We start from the raw sequence: 19,808 nt of genomic DNA on the forward strand, positions 1-19,808 counted from the left end.
CTGTTCAAACAATGTTTTATTTGGATATGACGCTTAACTACTATAACTGTGACACATATATCTGATATGATGATGTTTAGCAATTATTGGTTGTAAAGATGAATAATAGAGAGAGTTGTATATGGAAACAGGAGTGTAACTGACAAACACATAATGTTAATAAAGTAAACATAATAAATTTAAATAATTTAAAATGAAATAAGATTTTATCAAAGTGGTTAAAACAGGCTACCTAAAGAAAAGAGTCAATTAAATCTTTTATCTACTCAATCAATTGCCTTTCAATACAGTATGTGTCAGTTTCTTTAGCCTAAATGATGATTTAAACCAATTATTTCACAATATATTCGCAATTCAGTATCACAGAAATAACAATGCATATTTACCAGTTGAAGGCCTCCAGAAATGTAGTGTCGTCTGCTCTTTGAATATCAGGTAAAGCTATCAATGATGACAAGTTTGGTATTCAGTTTGGAGAAAACAACGCTGTAAAATTCACTGCATCATAGTTGAAAGACAGGGAAATGGATTCATTCTTTTTGTCTGTGTAATTATTTCAACTGTCATCAAAATCTTTATAAGAAAACATGGCTATAAATGGCCGTGTGCTCACTCTTTTATTCACAATGTTGGGCCAACGGTGGCCCAACTTTTGTGAAATAGATGTAAGATCAGGGAAAATAGGCACTGTTTTTTCAAATGTTGGCCCACTGTTGGACCAACGTGTCAAAAGCCACCGTTACTTTTAAGTCATTAAGATAACGTTGGGCCAATGTTGTCAAACTGTTGGCCAACCAACCAACCATATACCAACATTGGCCCAACACACCTTTGCTATCTGGAAATGAATAGGTCTTGCACGTGTTGATGGACGATATGACGGTCCTGGCGACGTGTTGTTACACGGGGTTGACCACTACGTGGACGGTCATCAGTGCTGCTGGTGGCGTTGTATCGCACTCTAAGACGTTCTATCGTTCGTACGCTGCAACTGAAGTCATTAGCAATGACTCGAGCATGTTGACCAGCGTGCAGACGTCCAATAGCTTGTTGTGGTTGATCTCTCGTTAACCTAGTCATAGCTGCTGTGTTCAGAAAACAAGTGAACGATTGCCATTCAAGCCGGCAATTTATGCCTGAATGCATTTATGATGCACGTGCATCTCGATTTCAATGTTGTGTTTGTGGGAACTTTTCCCTCTCCAAAAAACCAAAACATTTCTAACTTCAATCTCAAACAATACTTTATTGGGCAATGCAGGCTATACGACCACGATTCATGTTTCCTCAAACTTGACTTCTGGTGTATATTTAAAAAAACAGGTTCAAATACTCCATTGTTACTCAAATGCCATTTCTAATATTACGACGTTTCTTTTGCCTTTCAGTAATATTTCGTTTTGTCTCTCGAGAAGAGTAACCTCCCTTCCATTACAGTGATGGCGGATGTTTGCCATGTGGAAGTCTCATTTTGAGTAGGACCAGCCAAGAAAGTATTTTTTCGTCAATATCAGGTATGTCCCCTCATGTGATCATACCACATCTTGAAGATAAGAACATTAGCTAATATGTGATGAAAATTTAAGCATAAATAATTCGACTTTCGGTATTTTATTACAGATTTCAAGAAAATCGTTTTTGTCAACAGAGACAGTGCGCGGGTAAACCACGTGCAGACTCCCGCGCTTGTTCGTTCATTCAAAAGTGGTCAAATCTCAGTTGTCATCAAACGATCTGACTCGAAGCATGGATATGGCGACTTTACATCTAGAAGATGGGTCATCGTACCACGGGCACCTGTTCGGAGCTGCTGTTAGTGTTCCAGGCGAAGTCGGTAAGATGATGTTGTTGACTTAGCGGATGTTGGCCTTGACTCGACAATCTAGACTTTGTAAAGGCTCTTAACACGCTTAATATATTTTACGCCTTTACCAGCTCTGTGTCATCTTATTTGAGTGGAATTATGGAAGTTAGGGATTACAATAATGGCACATTATGGATAAGAAGTTCATATATTTTTGTGGGTGCTACGTTTCGGTACAGATTCTTGTTCCGTTGTCTAGTATAGGAATCAGTACTGTACGGAAACTCACAAAATAAAGAATTTTATGTTGTTATCTATAAGTTTGTCATTATCAGTATGTATCATCTACTTGTGTTACATTTTTTTTTCAAAGAATAATCTGAATTCTCTGCCTTTGAAGGAGTTATTAGAAATCATAATCATATATATTAATATATGTTGCAAATTTTCGTTACATATTTAGGAGATAAACGTACTGTGTTGGGAAATTAGATGAATGTTAGGCAGAATTGATAGTCTCTAAATTTCATTTGGAACCGAACGCAAACCGAATGATTAATTTAGAGACTATCAATTCTGCCTAACATTCATCTGGGGCGGTAGGGTAGCCTAATGGTTAAAGCGTTGGCTCGTCACGCCGAAGACCCGGGTTCGAATCCCCACATGGGCACAATGTGTGAAGCCCATTTCTGGTGTCCCCCGCCGTGATGTTGCTGGAATATTGCTAAAAGCGGCGTAAAACCAAATTCAGTCAGTCAGTCAGTAACATTCATCTAATTTTCAAACACAATAACTTATCTCCATTCTACCATAACCGATTTAAAATCGAACTCCTTCCTTCCGCGGAAGACACTGCGAAATCCGGCATGGTGCGAGAGGCGAATTGAACTCGTCTGTGAAGGGAGTGGAAGGTGCCGTTCGTATTTTTTTTAAACATTGCAACATATATAATATTCTGTCCAAAGAAAACTAACTACTGTTTATTCAATGCAATAATGTAATACCTAAGAGCTTGGTTTATATAATACCAACTCCCCCCGACCGAAACCAGCCTATTGTTTTGCGTGCCGTGTTACTCTAACCCCCTGGCCACACTATAATGGAACGTCTGACCTACTTATTTTTCTTGGAAGTGCAGTCTGTAGTTGTTGACAGTTACGCAACAGTTTGAAATGGGGGACAGACAGTGTTTACATTTTGAGTGACAGTGGAAAATACTTGACTGACTGTCGAATCTGAACCCTGCAGAATCGAAGAATAGATCCTTTTCTGATCGACCTACGACCTGTAACTATTCAAAGATTTGTATGACCAGCGAGTGTGGATCATGATTTCACTTACATCACTGACATTCTTATGATTCTAAACGGAAACAAATATACCATTTACCAGGTAGGTAAATGTTTAGTAAGGATTTGCTGCACATTTTGTATACATCATGATAGATAGGGATGAAATTTACAAGGCTTTCTGATTTACATGTTAGATATTGTTTATGTTTGGGGCTGTGTATTGTAATTAGTTTGAATATTTTTATTATAGAAGGTCATATTATAGTGAGCTTCCCTAATAATTGTGGAGGAAAAATCATATAATAATCGTATTTTTTGAGTTTTAATAAATGTTTTATCAGCATTTCCATCACGTCTGTTGTGTTGATATTAGCCATGTTGGTGGTCAAGCTGATGTGGCTGTGTTGTATATGTGCGCAGGGAAGCGGTCATGAAATCAGACGAATTTTCAATCCAAAATTGATAGCGTCTAATTTTATTGATTGACCAATCAAAATCGAGCATTTTACGTAGCCATGGTAGAATTATAATTTGTTTTCTTCCTCACAAGCATTTTATAAGGACTTGACATTTCGGCTGGCTGGTTTGTTGTTTAATGCAATATTCCAGCTATGTGGCGGCGGTCTGTAAATAATCAAGTCTGGACCAGATCATTCCAGTGATCAATTGCTTGAGCATCAATCCATGCATTTGGGATACGATGACATGTGTCAACCAGGTCCCATCAGTCGCCTCTTGCGATTTCTAACCCAGATTTTCATGGGTCACTTGACATTTGTTTTGTTGCTGTGAGACTGAAATATCTCAACGTTAATTAACTCTCATCTCACACTTTAAGTAAGAGCGGTGGGGTAACCTAGTGGTTAAAGCGTTGGCTCATCACGCCGAAGACCCGGGTTCGATTCCCCACATGGGCACAATGTGTTAAGCCCATTTCTGGTGTCCCCCGCCGTGATGTTGCTGGAATATTGCTAAAAGCGGCGTAAAACTAAACTCAGTCAGTCACTTTAAGTAATGATTTGAAAATTTACAAAATGTTTAAATTAAAGCTTCATTTGTCTAACTACTGTTTCCAATGTAAGTAATTAGTAAAAAAAATACTGACTTCATCATGGGAAAGAATAAGAAAGTATGAAAGTATTGTTGATTTTATTTGAAATATGTTTAAGTATTTTTTCATGGTCTTGCCAAGGTACATTCAGTGTGATGTACAAATTCTAATTTCTTTTCAACACTAAATACGGTTTATAACCAATCCTCAGGTGTATTATGTGTCCACCATGGACTCAGTACCAACATCTCTTTCTGGCATCAGTAACTTAACGCAGAATTCCCCTAACAGATGTATGGGGATGATTAAATTAAAGTACTCACGGGAATAGAAATAAAATGGTTTTTGGCGTTTATTTGTTTATTACTTCATTAAAATAGGTCGTTTTAACAAATGTTAAAATAACTATGTTTTTCCCATAGCAATAACCGCTCTCAGCAATATTCCAGCTATATGGAGGCGGTCTGTAAATAATCGAGTCTGGACCAGACAATCCAGTGATCAACCGCATGAGCATCGGTCTGCGCAATTGAGAACCGATGACATGTGTCAACCAAATCAGCGAGCCTGACCACCCGATCCCATTAGTCGTCTCTTACGACAAGCATGGGTTACTGAAGATCAAGATTCTAACCCAGACCTTCACGGGAAATGTTGCAATAGACTATCGTTATCGCGATAGTTGTTTTCTTATCAAAAGTCGCCCCTAGTGGTATATATCTCAAAATAGATTGTACATATCATATAATTGATATGGCTGGAAAATTGCTGAGCGTTAAGGAACAAATAAACACAAAAATGCTTGACTACTGAGGATGAAATACAGATAGTTATTCTTACAAGAGGATGGTGAATTGTCATTAGTTGTTCTTAAGCAGTAAAAGACAACATAATCTAGGTGGGAAAACATTTCTCTTTTTCTAAATTATAAAGGCACCATTTGTAAAGATGTAAATAGGATGACAGACCTCTTGTCTTTTGCAGTCAAAATGATGCACTATTCTTCATAAATTCTGATTTTATTTCACATTTCATTCAATACATAATTTTTCACTTCATTTTTATTTGTCTAGTGAAAAATCACTCTGCAAAGCTAAAATATTTGTTAATAACATTGAAAAATGTTTAACACCAGTTTGTGTGTCATTATATAGCGACTGGTGAAGATCCTGGTTAGAATTGGTCTTCAGTAACCCATGCTTGTGATAAGAGGCGACTAACAGGATCGGATGAACAGGCTCGCTGACTTGGTTGACACATGTCATCGGTTCCCAATTGTGTGGATCAATGCTCATGAAGTTGATCACTGGATTGTCTGGTATAGACTCGATTATTTTCAGACCCCTGCCATATAGCTGGAATACTGCTGAGTGCAGTGTAAAACTAAACTCTTTATGTCTCCCTCTGTGCATGTCAGGATACATCCTGGATTAGTGGCTGTGGGTTGTTTTGTCCGCCGGAACCTACCCACCACAATTTACAATGGATTGCTGTCTTTATTTTACAGTGTTCCAGACAGGCATGGTGGGTTACCCAGAATCCCTCACTGACCCATCCTACAGGAAGCAGATCCTGGTGTTGACGTACCCACTGATCGGGAATTATGGCATCGCTGATGAAGAAACTGATGAGTTTGGACTGAAGAAATGGTTTGAATCATCTGAGATCCATGTAGCAGCCTTGATAATAGGAGACTTGACTGAGAAGCGAAGTCATTGGGCTGCGGTGAAGTCGCTTGCAACATGGCTGGAAGAACAACATATCCCAGCAATATGGGGTACATACTTAACATACAATTTATATCAGGATAGTCAAATTACATGTATGTAGCGATACTCAAGTCCCTGTGTAATTTGCACCATATTTGCAAGAACTTGAAACAATGTTGTTTTGACATGAAATTTCATTGTGTAAAATATATTACGTATCGTGTGAAAGTTGCAAGGAGTTGACCCTGAAGTAGAGGTTTCCAGTTTCGTTGTTTGAATCCAGATTCTCATGATTTTCATCCTCCGACCTATTTCAGCTTCTGAATTTTGCTCAGCTGCTACGTCTACCATTTTCAGTGGCCCGTTCCACAAGCAATCGTAGGGCTAAGGTGATCGTAACTCCCATACTTTAACATAGACTTACGACTGTCGTAGCGCTAAGGTGATCGTAACTCCCATACTTTAACATAGACTTACGACTGTCGTAGCTAAGGTGATCGTAACTCCCATACTTTAACATAGACTTACGACTGTCGTAGCGCTAAGGTGATCGTAACTCCCATACTTTAACATAGACTTACGACTGTCATAATAACTACGATCACTTGTGAAACAGGGCCCAGGGCCTCAACCTATAAAGCATTCGTAATGCTACGAGCTATTGTAACCATTTAGCATATTAAACACTTACAAATGATACAGTGCTACATACGCTTCGTGGATCGGGCCCTAGGGTGGGCTTTGGAAATGTAGAGCTTAAAACTGAAATGCACAGTAAGAGTTGTCGCTGCCCTGTTTGCTGCATGATGTCACCAATCTGTGGATGTTTGCCGTTATCTTGTCCTGTAGTGAACATGTTCCGTTGTAGTATTGTCTCTGGGGAAATTATTTCCATGGAAAGGTATTACAAGGTTATATTTTCTGTGGCTGTTTGTTCCCCAGATTTCTGTGAGTGTGTTATAAATTACCTACCCCTGACCTTAACCCTTATGTAGAAATGTAACCAAGCTGATTTCTACATGTCACTGAAATTTTCTTCTACGTTCCCGTGCTTAATTTTGTTTGGCGAGTTGTATTCACACATGAATTAATTCCTTGTCGGGCTGATCATCGTTAACACGTTTACTGATTTCCTGCTCCAATTGGTATTTTGAAAATGAATATAACCAGTATTACCAATGAATATTTCATAAATATCTGTTTTTTGGAAGGTGCTTTTTGCAATTCTTTGATTCCAAAATTTCATAAAATTTATAAATGGTATGAAATGCTCTAATGTCATTCAGATACTGTGTTGATCACCTGCACTGAGGTACTATACCATTATGTGAGGGGCACGGATGGTCCATTAGTTGAAAGTGCTGCAATTCATCTTTCAGAGTTGCCTCCCTTATCGTGCCAAGAACCAGGATTGCAGGTTCAAATCCCTTGTGCTTTATGTCTTTCACAAATTGGTAGTCATCCTGCACCACTTCCTACCATCCTTCCACATCAAACTGTTTAAGGGAATCACTCACTCATTCCACTATTTTAAGCCCACTGTCTCCAGTAAAGCTCCCACATAGGTACAATGTGTGAAGCCCATTTCTGGTGTTCCCCGCTGTGATATTGCTGGAATATTGCTGAAAGAGGCATAAAACTAAACTCACTCACTCACTCCAAGAAAGCTGTAGCTGTGATTTGGTTCACATCATCGAAAAAACGTTCTCGTCTTCATACGGAGGAAATTCTCATGTAATATTAACCAAAGTGTTGATTATAACTGAACATAGAAGTTTATTCTTTTATTGATGATGTTTCTTTTTTCCAGGAGTTGATACTAGAGATCTGACAAAAAAGATCCGAGAGAAAGGGACCATGCTTGGGAAGGTAGGGTTGTTTCTTGATTATTGTTACCATGGTTACCAGGTTTGATGCATCAAGCGACATCATCTCCCGCCAAGAATTCAAAGTGGGAGGGGGATATTGGTTTGAGCTCCATCCGTCGGAGGTGATGGGGACAGATTTTCTCAAAAAACGTTCCTAGATAGGGAAACCAAATGTGGTATGTGTTTTCAGGACATGAATGTTGTGGTGGAGTTAAAAAACAGGAACCAAACAGGAACCGAACTCTGTGGCGGGGGATATTCATGACCATATTTTCTTGTTTTAATTATGTCTTTCAGTGGCATTTAGAAGTTGTACATTGATGTCCAAGATATTTTTATGGATTAAACTTCTTTTTTAAATAGGGATAATGTATAATAATAATGTGAGAGAAATTAAAAAAGAAGTTTAATCCATAAAAATGTCTTGTTTTAATTAGTTTCAATAAATTCCAAACTTTCTAATGCATCTTTTTCAATATGATGCAAAATATGATGAATTTAATGAGAATATAGTATTCTTGTAATATCTTTAAGAAAATATATGTTGTCTTCAAAATGTAGGAGGCATCTTTGAGAGAAGCTCAAAGTTGAAAACATTTATTATTTTCGTTTCGTTTCACTATTTTTCAGTTTTAGACTTTATTTTTGTTAGCTTTTGGAGAAAAAATATCAATCATCGTTCATGATCAAACGTAAAATATAATTGAAACAGCTGTTGGGTTTGTTTCGATGAAGTTTGATTATTTATTTGTTTTCCTATTCGACAATATTCTCAGGTTGTGGTGGATGGTGAGGACCCAGAATCTGTCGCCCTGGTGGACCCAAACGTCACCAACCTCGTCAAGGAGGTGTCGATCCAGGTGAGAAATGTCCTCTCAATACGTGTCTCCCTAATATTTGTCTCCCTGGTACCTGATACTGTCATGGTACAGAACTTTGGGTATCTAATAGATTGATATATTGTCATTTTGCAGAAGCCCATGGTGTATAATAAATCGGGTGATTTGAAGATCATGGCGGTGGATTGTGGCATCAAGTACAACCAGATCCGTTGTCTCTGTCAGCGTGGGGCTCGGGTCACTGTGGTGCCGTGGGACCACCCCATCAACAGCGCAGGTGAACAACATCAACAACATTCATAAGTATACCTTTTGATGAGTATTGTTGTGATCTGAATCAAAATGTGACCAGTGTCTCAAAAAATATCATTGAATACATTTTGACCTATAACATGCTATTTTTCCTTATCCTGACTCATGCTAATTATGCTTGTCTCCTTCCTCTTGGGAATGATAGTGGAACACTTGAAATCCCTTGAAGTTCCCTTCTAAAAAAGGACATAAACCACTCACCCACTTTCCTCCCTTTTGGCGTCCAATTAGTCACAAAATTACATTTTTTCATTTTCTGGTATGAGATTAGTCCTTATACTTTTGTCAGTAAGCATATATAACTGTAGAATTGCAAACACACTTACAGGTTTAGGACTGAAATTGTAGTTGTCATTATTCTTGACCATAGCGTCAAAGAGAATTTATAGACATGTTTTGAGAAACTGAAGAACGTTGTTCACAGAGGAGATTGGCAACCAAGCTGCTGGATGTCTCTATGGATCGGCTCAGTCAAACATTCAGCTATGGAGAAGAAACAAATCAAAGTCAGTTGTCATGCCAAAGAACGAGAACGCAGATAGGGGAAAGTGTTCCATCTTTCTCCCTATCCCCAAGTCAGGGCAGGGAGTGCTGAAGTAGTACTGAATGGTCGTAGTGGGCATCAGCATGACCAATATCAGAAAAAAGAGCCTTGACATCGACAAGAAGATGGACATAATTGTTCCATGGTTATCAAGGGTGAACCTTCTCCCAAAGGAGTCGTAGTGCATGAACATGAATAAGGATAGAGTGATAGACATATGACTGAAGATTGGATGAAAACAATGTGGGACTTGACACCAGGTGGGACTGGACACCAGGTGGGACTGGACACCAGGTGGGACTTGACACCAGGTGGGACTGGACACCAGGTGGGACTGGACACCAGGTGGGACTTGACACCAGGTGGGACTGGACACCAGGTGGGACTTGACACCAGGTGGGACTTGACACCAGGTGGGACTGGACACCAGGTGGGACTGGACACCAGGTGGGACTTGACACCAGGTGGCCTACTGAAAGAGAAATATCTGCCTGTGTCGGATGGCTTCTGATGTCTTCGTCTGCCCTCGGTGAAAAGGACAAATGAAAGCAATGGTGACAGATCTGGTTATCTGTAGGGACCTTACTATTGCAGCTGCTTGATGCCGCCTTACAAAAGCTGTTCAAGTCTCGTCTACAATCAAAATGGGATGAATGCATTGCCAACCGACACCAGACCAAAACAGCCACTGGCCACATCTGATACCTGGCGCACATGCAAATGATGATGACGTATTTTCTGTTTGGAATACTTTCCACAACACCAGGGGGAATCCTTCAACACAAGCCACGCCATCATCATTTCCTGAATTGTGTGACCCTCAGGGGGAATGATGTTGTCCAATAATTCACAACCAACCCCATCAATGGTATAGTCATGCTCATAGCTGTGCAGCCAGGCCACATAAAGGTTGTGATTTTTATGGGAAAATGTGATGTTTCTCTTTCAGACTATGATGGTTTGTTCCTTAGTAACGGACCAGGTGACCCAACGATGTGTGGTACAACTATCTCCAATGTTGGTCGTGTTCTCAACGAAACCAACTTCAAGCCAGTGTTTGGCATATGCCTTGGTCACCAGCTCCTTTCCCTAGCCATCGGCGCCAAGACGTTCAAGATGAAGTAAGTATGGTAACTTGGAAACGTGTCATTTTTTCTTATCCTGACTCAGATAAAATAAAAAGGATATAATGCCGTATACAGGACTCCAGTGCTCGCCCAACCATCCAACTGGGCAAAAAGGGAGAGAGTGACCAGTCAGGCTTGTCACATGACTGTTTGCGCGGGAAAAGGGAGGTAACTCGTGGGTGAGTGTATTTTTACGTCCGCTTAGGGAACTTCAAGTGTTCCACTACCATTCGCAAGGGAAAGAGAGATAAGCAAAAGATCATGAGTCAGGATAAGTATAAAAATATAAATTTTACTTGAAGAATTACATTATGCCACTTGCCATCAGTGCCAAGACATTCAAGATGAAGTAAGTATGGTAACGTAGAAATGTGTATTTATCCCTAGCCATTGGCGCCAAGACATTCAAGATGAAGTAAGTATGGTAACTTAGAAATGTGTATATATCCCTCGCCATCGGCCCCAAGACATTCAAGATGAAGTAAGTATGGTAACTTAGAAATGTGTATATATCCCTAGCCATAGGCGCCAAGACATTCAAGATGAAGTATGGTAACTTGGAAATGTGTGTATATATCCCTAACCATTGGCGCCAAGACATTCAAGATGAAGTAGGTATGGTAACTTGGAAATGTGTGTATATATCCCTCGCCATTGGCGCCAAGACATTCAAGATGAAGTAAGTATGGTAACTTAGAAATGTGTATATATCCCTCGCCATCGGCACCAAGACATTCAAGATGAAGTAAGTATGGTAACTTAGAAATGTGTATATATCCCTAGCCATAGACGCCAAGACATTCAAGATGAAGTATGGTAACTTGGAAATGTGTGTATATATCCCTAGCCATTGGCGCCAAGACATTCAAGATGAAGTAGGTATGGTAACTTGGAAATGTGTGTGTATATCCCTCGCCATTGGCGCCAAGACATTCAAGATGAAGTAAGTATGGTAACTTAGAAATGTGTATATATCCCTCGCCATTGGCGCCAAGACATTCAAGATGAAGTAAGTATCAATAGTGTCAATATTTCCCTGGTGATTGGCACCATACAATTCTAGATGTAGTAACTATGGGTACTGATAATTATATAAAACCCCTTGCATCCTCTCCAAGACGTTAACAATGAGGTGTTGGAAACATAGAAATTCAGGAATTATGATAGGTGCTTATTTCCTGCCATCAGCAACATAGCTCTCAAGATGAAGAAAGTGTCATAACTGGAGAACATTTATTCATATGTCTGTATGGGCATTAAAAGAATAATAGTTTTGAAGTAATGTTTGTTTGTTGCAATGTTTGTTAGAAATTGATAGATTGGTGGAGATGTTATTAATGATCACACATCTCTCCTTAGATATGGTAACCGTGGCCACAACCAGCCCTGCAGGTACGAGGATTCCATCCGCTGCTACATCACCACGCAGAACCATGGATTTGCTGTCGATCCCGACTCGCTCCCAGAAGACTGGGTGCCACTGTTTACCAACGCTAACGACAAGACTAACGAGGGAGTCATCCACACTGACAAGCCATTCTTCAGGTGTGTACATGCCATCGCCATGATGTAGTTGACAGACCGTTGCCATGATGTGGTAGAGAGACTGTTGCCATGATGTAGTAGACAGAACGTCGACACGGCGTAGTAGACAGACCGTCGCCATGATGTAGTAGACGCACCGTTGCCATGATGTGGTAGGCATACCGTTGCCATGATGTAGTAGATGGACCGTTGCCATGATGTGGTAGACTGACCCTTGCCATGATGTGGTAGACAGACCGTTGCCATGATGTAGTAGACAGACCGTTGCCATGATGTGGTAGACGGACCATTGCCATGATGTAGTAGACAGACCGTTGCCATGATGTGGTAGACAGACCGTCGCCATGATGTAGTAGACGGACCGTTGCCATGATGTGGTAGGCAGACCGTTGCCATGATGTGGTAGACGGACTGTTGCCATGATGTGGTAGGCGGACCCTTGCCATGATGTGGTAGACGGACCGTTGCCATGATGTGGTAGACAGACCGTCGCCATGATGTGGTAGACTGACCGTTGCCATGATGTGGTAGACAGACCGTTGCCATGATGTAGTAGACAGACCGTTGCCATGATGTGGTAGACGGACCATTGCCATGATGTAGTAGACAGACCGTTGCCATGATGTGGTAGACAGACCGTCGCCATGATGTAGTAGACGGACCGTTGCCATGATGTGGTAGGCAGACCGTTGCCATGATGTGGTAGACGGACTGTTGCCATGATGTGGTAGGCGGACCCTCGCCATGATGATGGTAGAGCGGACAGACCGTTGCCATGATGTGGTAGACAGACCGTTGCCATGATGTGGTAGACAGACCGTCGCCATGATGTGGTAGACAGACCGTCGCCATGATGTGGTAGGCGGACCGTTGCCATGATGTGGTAGACGGACCGTTGCCATGATGTGGTAGGCAAACCCTTGCCATGATGTGGTAGACGGACCGTTGCCATGATGTGGTAGGCAGACCCTTGCCATGATGTGGTACACGGACCGTTGCCATGATGTGGTAGACAGACCGTCACCATGATGATGTGGTAGACAGACCGTTCCCATGATGTAGTAGACTGACCGTTACCATGATGTAGTAGACAGACCGTTGCCATGATGTGGTAGACAGACCGTTGCCATGATGTGGTAGGCAGACCCTTGCCATGATGTGGTAGACGGACCGTTGCCATGATGTGGTAGACAGACCGTCACCATGATGTGGTAGACAGACCGTTCCCATGATGTAGTAGACTGACCGTTACCATGATGTAGTAGACAGACCGTTGCCATGATGTGGTAGACAGACCGTTGCCATGATGTGGTAGGCAGACCCTTGCCATGATGTGGTAGACGGACCGTTGCCATGATGTGGTAGACAGACCGTCACCATGATGTGGTAGACAGACCGTCCCCATGATGTAGTAGACTGACCGTTGCCATGATGTAGTAGACAGACCGTTGCCATGATGTGGTAGACAGACCGTTGCCATGATGTAGTGGACAGACCATCGGCATGATGTAGTGGACAGACCATCACCATGATGTAGTGGATAGACCATTGCCATGATGTAGTGGATAGACCATTGCCATGATGTAGTGGACAGACCATCGGCATGATGTAGTGGACAGACCATCACCATGATGTAGTGGATAGACCATTGCCATGATGTAGTGGATAGACCATTGCCATGATGTAATGGACAGACCATCGCCATGATGTAGTGGACAGACCATCACCATGATGTAGTGGATAGACCATCACCATGATGTAGTGGACAGACCATCACCATGATGTAGTGGATGTATGATGTAGTGGATCACCATGATGTAGACCATCACCATGATGTAGTGGATGGACCAGACCATCACCATGATGTAGTGGATAGACCATCACCATGATGTAGTGGATAGACCATCACCATGATGTAGTGGATAGACCATTGCCATGATGTAGTGGATAGACCATTGCCATGATGTAGTGGATAGACCATCACCATGATGTAGTGGATAGACCATCACCATGATGTAGTGGATAGACCATCACCATGATGTAGTGGATAGACCATCACCATGATGTAGTGGATAGACCATCACCATGATGTAGTGGATAGACCATTGCCATGATGTAGTGGATAGACCATTGCCATGATGTAGTGGATAGACCATCGCCATGATGTAGTGGATAGACCATCACCATGATGTAGTGGATAGACCATCACCATGATGTAGTGGATAGACCATCACCATGATGTAGTGGATAGACCATCACCATGATGTAGTGGATAGACCATCACCATGATGTAGTGGATAGACCATTGCCATGATGTAGTGGTGGCCATGATGTAGTGGATAGACCATTGCCATGATGTAGTGGATAGACCATCGCCATGATGTAGTGGATAGACCATCGCCATGATGTAGTGGATAGACCATCACCATGATGTAGTGGATAGACCATCGCCATGATGTAGTGGATAGACCATCACCATGATGTAGTGGATAGACCATCACCATGATGTAGTGGATAGACCATCACCATGATGTAGTGGATAGACCATTGCCATGATGTAGTGGATAGACCATTGCCATGATGTAGTGGATAGACCATTGCCATGATGTAGTGGATAGACCATCGCCATGATGTAGTGGATAGACCATCGCCATGATGTAGTGGATAGACCATCACCATGATGTAGTGGATAGACCATTGCCATGATGTAGTGGACAGACCATCGGCATGATGTAGTGGACAGACCATCGCCATGATGTAGTGGATAGACCATCATGATGTAGTGGATAGACCATGCCATGATGTAGTGGATAGACCATTGCCATGATGTAGTGGATAGACCATCGCCATAATGTAGTGGATAGACCATTGCCATGATGTAGTGGATAGACCATTGCCATAATGTAGTGGATAGACCATCGCCATGATGTAGTGGATAGACCATTGCCATAATGTAGTGGACAGACCATCTCCATGATGTAGTGGATAGACGATCACCATGATGTAGTGGACAGACCATTGCCATGATGTAGTGGATAGACCATCGGCATGATGTAGTGGATAGACCATCGCCATGATGTAGTAGACAGACCATCGGCATGATGTAGTGGATAGACCATCGCCATGATGTGGTAGACGGACCATCGGCATGATGTAGTGGATAGACCTCCGCCATGATGTAGTGGATAGACCTCCGCCATGATGTAGTGGATAGACCTCCGCCATGATGTGGTGGATCGACCGTCTGCCTCTGATTCTGAATTGACTTTCCTTTCCTGTGCCATATTCAGAGACATTCAAAGATGGTACTTGTTGTTACCCTGACTGGTGCTTGCCATTACGGGGATTGACCAATCAACTTGGAGACAGTATAATATACCTAACATGTTTATCCATGTTAAATTATAGCATGATACATGAGTACACGATAAACATTGATAGAACTGACGTAACAGCAACAAGTGTTCCTAGCGCAAGTGGTAGTCTACAGTGTGTAACTGACCAAAACTACATGGTGAACAGTTTTCCCGTGATTGAGCAAGTTTGCTAGGGTAGCTTGGGGTCATGACATTGTGGGGCGGCGGGGTAGTCTAGTGGTTAAAGCGTTGGCTCGTCACTCCGAAGACCCGGGTTTGAATCCCCACATGGGTACAATGTGTGAAGCCCATTTTTGGTGTCCCCCGCCGTGATGTTGCTGGAATATTGCTAAAAGCAGCGTAAAACCAAACTCAGTCAGTCAGTCATGAGATTGCCACTTTGTACTGTGTATAGATCAGCTTTATTTTGTATAGGTCAGCCTGCCTTGAGAATGTTTTGTTTACTGCCTCATTTCCTTCGAATATATGGCATGTATTTTTACCTTCTCTAGACAACATGGTTCCAGTTGGATTATATTTACATGTGGTGGTTTCTACCTGACTATTATCAAAGCATTGGCATCTGATTGAGCAGTCAGCTTTCTGAACAAAGAAAAGGCTTGGGAATATGTGTTATGAAAAATAAAGGCAAAATAAAGGTACTATCCCAAAGTGTCTTTCAGTGGCCCCAGTAGAAACCCTGGTTGATGGGCTGGACGTGTTTGTTACAGCGTACAGTTCCACCCAGAACACATGGCGGGCCCACAGGACCTGGAGGTGTTGTTTGATGTCTTCCTGGACCAGGTCAAGGCACACAGGCAGGGCGAGATCAGGTCAGTATATGAAGGTCAAGGTTGTAGACAAGGTGAGGTCAGGTCAGAATGTGGAGGTCAAGGCCACAGGTAGGTGAGGTTAGGTCAGGATTTTGAAGTGAAGGTCACAGCAATGTAAGATCAGGTTTGTGGTACTTTTGCTTTTTTAGTCAACTCTGTGATCATAATGCAATATTTATTGAAATTTTGCAGTGGCCATTTTGGCCCGGCCCCTTACAGAGATATCTTACCAGTGTTTCTCTCTACAACGCTGAATAAATACATTGCATAAATGGTGAGTCATGTGGCAAGATCTTTCCTTGTTTCACTGGATGTGTTTCTCTGGTTGCAGCCCGACAGTGAGAGAGAGGGTGTCTATGAAGCTGAGGAGCCCAGGAATCACACTGAACGTCCAGCAGGCACCACCCAGGCCCAAGAAGGTGCTGATCCTTGGGTCTGGGGGATTGTCCATCGGCCAGGCAGGAGAGTTCGACTACTCTGGATCTCAGGTAGGGATGATCAAGGGTGGTTCAAGAGGTGCTGATCCTCAGGCAGGGCTCCAGATACACTGGCCGTATCGGCGTATGTACGGATAAAAATATGCATGATACGGTAGGAAATAATTTAGGAAACGTAGCAGATACGCACCACAGCAATGGTGTATGGTCTTAGAATCATTTACAGATGTATTTATCTGAAAAAGTATTGTTTTATTGTTTATTGACCTGTTTACACAAGAGTAGCAATGTTGTAGTGCATATATGAAACGAAACACAAGATTAAAGATGCTCCATTAATTTCCATTCAGTACTCCAAATGTACACTTAAGGTTTTCCAGTACTCCTACATTGAAAAACTAAGGAGTACATACTCCTAATGTTGAACAATTATCTGGAGATAGATTGAGTACTCTAGATCTCAGGTAGGGATATTGAAGGGTGGTTCAGGAGGTGCTGATCCGCAGGTTGGGAGAGATTGAATACTCAGGGTCTGTGGTAGGATGGCTGGGTGGGGAGGTTGTGGGCCAAGGAGTCTTTCACAACTGATGTGGGTGGAGGGGTATGTGACCACTGCTGATCATGGTGTTCAAGGTTGTTGTCCAGGGATTTTTTTATGCCTGAAACAAATTTCACTAAAAAAAATTCCCTTATTATTTCCCCCTGGGGATAGCAGCATGGGAAGATATCCCCAAGTCACAGGAAATGTGTTGGAGTCATGGTGATGGGTGGGTTTGAGATGTGTGTTCAATGTCCGTTCTCCAGTCATTTATGAACTCTCTCATCTGTGCAGGCCATCAAAGCCCTGAAGGAGGAAGGCATCCATACAGTCCTCGTCAACCCCAACATCGCAACTGTCCAGACGTCCAAGGGCCTGGCCGACAAAGTATACTTCCTGCCTATAACCCCCGACTATGTAACCCAGGTGAGGGAAGTTCTGATCCACGTATGCCATACATAGATCATATATGGATGTGCTGCAGCCTGCCACTTGACTACAACAGTATGACAGCATTGCTGTTCTATGAGTTTTTAAAACTTTTTTCAGGAAATCAACAACAAAAAGTTTCATCATTCCGTTGAAAATGGTGTCATGTTTTCTGCAGGTTATAAGGAGCGAGAGGCCTGATGGGATTTTGCTGACGTTTGGTGGGCAGACGGCACTGAATTGTGGGATACAACTGACCGATCGAGGTGTCCTAGAAAAGTACAATGTCAGAGTTTTGGGGACGCAGGTGGCTTCCATCGAGTGGACAGAGGACAGGAAGATATTTGCAGAGAAAATGGCGGAGATTAAAGAACATGTGGCCCCCCAGCGAGGCGGCCTACACTGTTGACCAGGTGAGGGATGTTATGCCATGTGATGCGGATTCCTTTTGGGGGTTCTTTGTGTGACAGGGATCCGTCATTTTAATTGAGATGTTGAAGGCATGTGCCCTTGACAAAGAAACATTACATCAGTTAGATCAGTTTATATGAGAGGTAGTAAAAGAAGATAATTAATGTCACTAAACACTGAAATAACTAAGTAAGGGGGCTTGTCTCCTGTAACGGGGACTCCTTTGGTGAATTTGTCATGTGTAGTGGGACCTCCTTCAAGGAGCTTTTTCAAACATTCAATATATAAAAATATTTTGTTGAGTTCTCAGACATGTCCCCACATCCCTGAAACTCAGTTGTGAAATTGTTTACTTCCTCAAATATAGCAACAGGAATCAAATTAAATTAGGCATGAGATGATCAAGCACAACAATCATTCAACACTTTCAACTTTTGTCTCATAGTCATCATTCTTACTCATTCATGTAAATATTTACTTATGAAATTGTTTTGTTATCCATCAAATCAAAGTTAATTGTACATTGTTGGTTTTCAATTTATTATTATATCAGTACATAATTCTGTAATATAGCACACTTTTGAAAGATTCACAGAGGATGAATAATTATCAGTTGACTAATTGAATATGGATAAAAAGAACAGCATTCAATATCAAAATGTTCAGTGAATTTTGCTTCTCTTTTGAATAATGGTTGAAGATTCTAGAGATCAGTCATTTCTTACAGGTTGTGCAAGCAGCGGAAACCTTGGGTTACCCTGTTCTGATCCGAGCAGCGTTTGCCCTGGGTGGGCTGGGGTCCGGGTTCGCAGCCAACAAGGAAGAGCTGCTAGTTCTGGCTAGTGCCATCTTTGCTCACACCAGCCAGGTGTTGATAGACAAGTCTCTGAAAGGCTGGAAGGAGGTGGAATATGAGGTGGTCAGGGACGCCTACGACAACTGCATCACGGTGAGTGGAGGTTGTCAATCATCTAGGTGCCTCACCATCAAAATGGAGTGGTTTTCTGTTTATCTATGATTAAACCTTTGGTTGATGTCCTCAATCACGCCACCATGAACGTTGGGCCTGTGCTGTCTGGCGGGTAGCGATTAGGCTGGGTCAGTGTTGGTCACTTCTGAGCTGAATATTCCGTGTCACATTTAAACTGGGTTAGTGTTTCTTGTCATCTCACCATAAACACTGGGCTGTCACTATAACAGTGTTGCACCATGGCTTAGTGATTTGAGGAAGTGGCTATTTCTGAATATTTCAGAGTATTGGTAGCCAATTGACAGAAGCTTTCATAAGACCATGGTCCATGTTCAATTCCCTACAATCTTTGCAATGATTAAAGTATTTCTGTCATTATTTTGCAATAATTTAGCTCAAACGCAAAGCGATACTCCCTGATTCAAGCACTCCAAAGTTACAAATCTGGGCTGCTTTTTGTGTTCGCTGGTGAAGGGGTGGCAGGTGGTATGTTGATAATGACATAAGATGCAGGTGTCATTGCTTCAGGGGCCGTGGGGTAGCCTAATGGTTAAAGCGTTGGCTCGTCACGCCGAAGACCCGGGTTCGAATCCCCACATGGGCACAATGTGTGAAGCCCATTTCTGGTGTCCCCCGCCGTGATGTTGCTGGAATATTGCTAAAAGCGGCGTAAAACCAAACTCAGTCAGTCATTGCTTCAGTAATTTGGACACATACTTTACTGATTTCTTTAAAGTTACACT

General features: G+C 42.0%; 1 protein-coding gene across 1 annotated transcript in view; it reads left to right on the plus strand.

The window, feature by feature from the left end:
• The first annotated feature begins 1,433 nt into the window (after positions 1-1,433).
• Positions 1,434-19,808, plus strand: part of LOC124262101 (CAD protein-like) — a 108,561-nt gene continuing 90,186 nt past the window's right edge. Inside the window, 14 exon segments of the mRNA XM_046696546.1 lie at positions 1,434-1,514; positions 1,621-1,834; positions 5,655-5,924; positions 7,667-7,725; positions 8,501-8,584; positions 8,699-8,840; positions 10,369-10,540; positions 11,906-12,091; positions 16,179-16,280; positions 16,612-16,768; positions 17,550-17,681; positions 17,863-18,066; positions 18,068-18,097; positions 18,823-19,044. Of these exon segments, the coding sequence (XP_046552502.1) occupies positions 1,747-1,834; positions 5,655-5,924; positions 7,667-7,725; positions 8,501-8,584; positions 8,699-8,840; positions 10,369-10,540; positions 11,906-12,091; positions 16,179-16,280; positions 16,612-16,768; positions 17,550-17,681; positions 17,863-18,066; positions 18,068-18,097; positions 18,823-19,044 (1,848 nt within the window). The 5' untranslated portion in view covers positions 1,434-1,514; positions 1,621-1,746.

The sequence above is a fragment of the Haliotis rubra genome, unplaced genomic scaffold (assembly GCF_003918875.1).
Source record: "Haliotis rubra isolate DU_JTF1 unplaced genomic scaffold, ASM391887v1 Scf820, whole genome shotgun sequence".
Taxonomy (NCBI): domain Eukaryota; kingdom Metazoa; phylum Mollusca; class Gastropoda; order Lepetellida; family Haliotidae; genus Haliotis; species Haliotis rubra.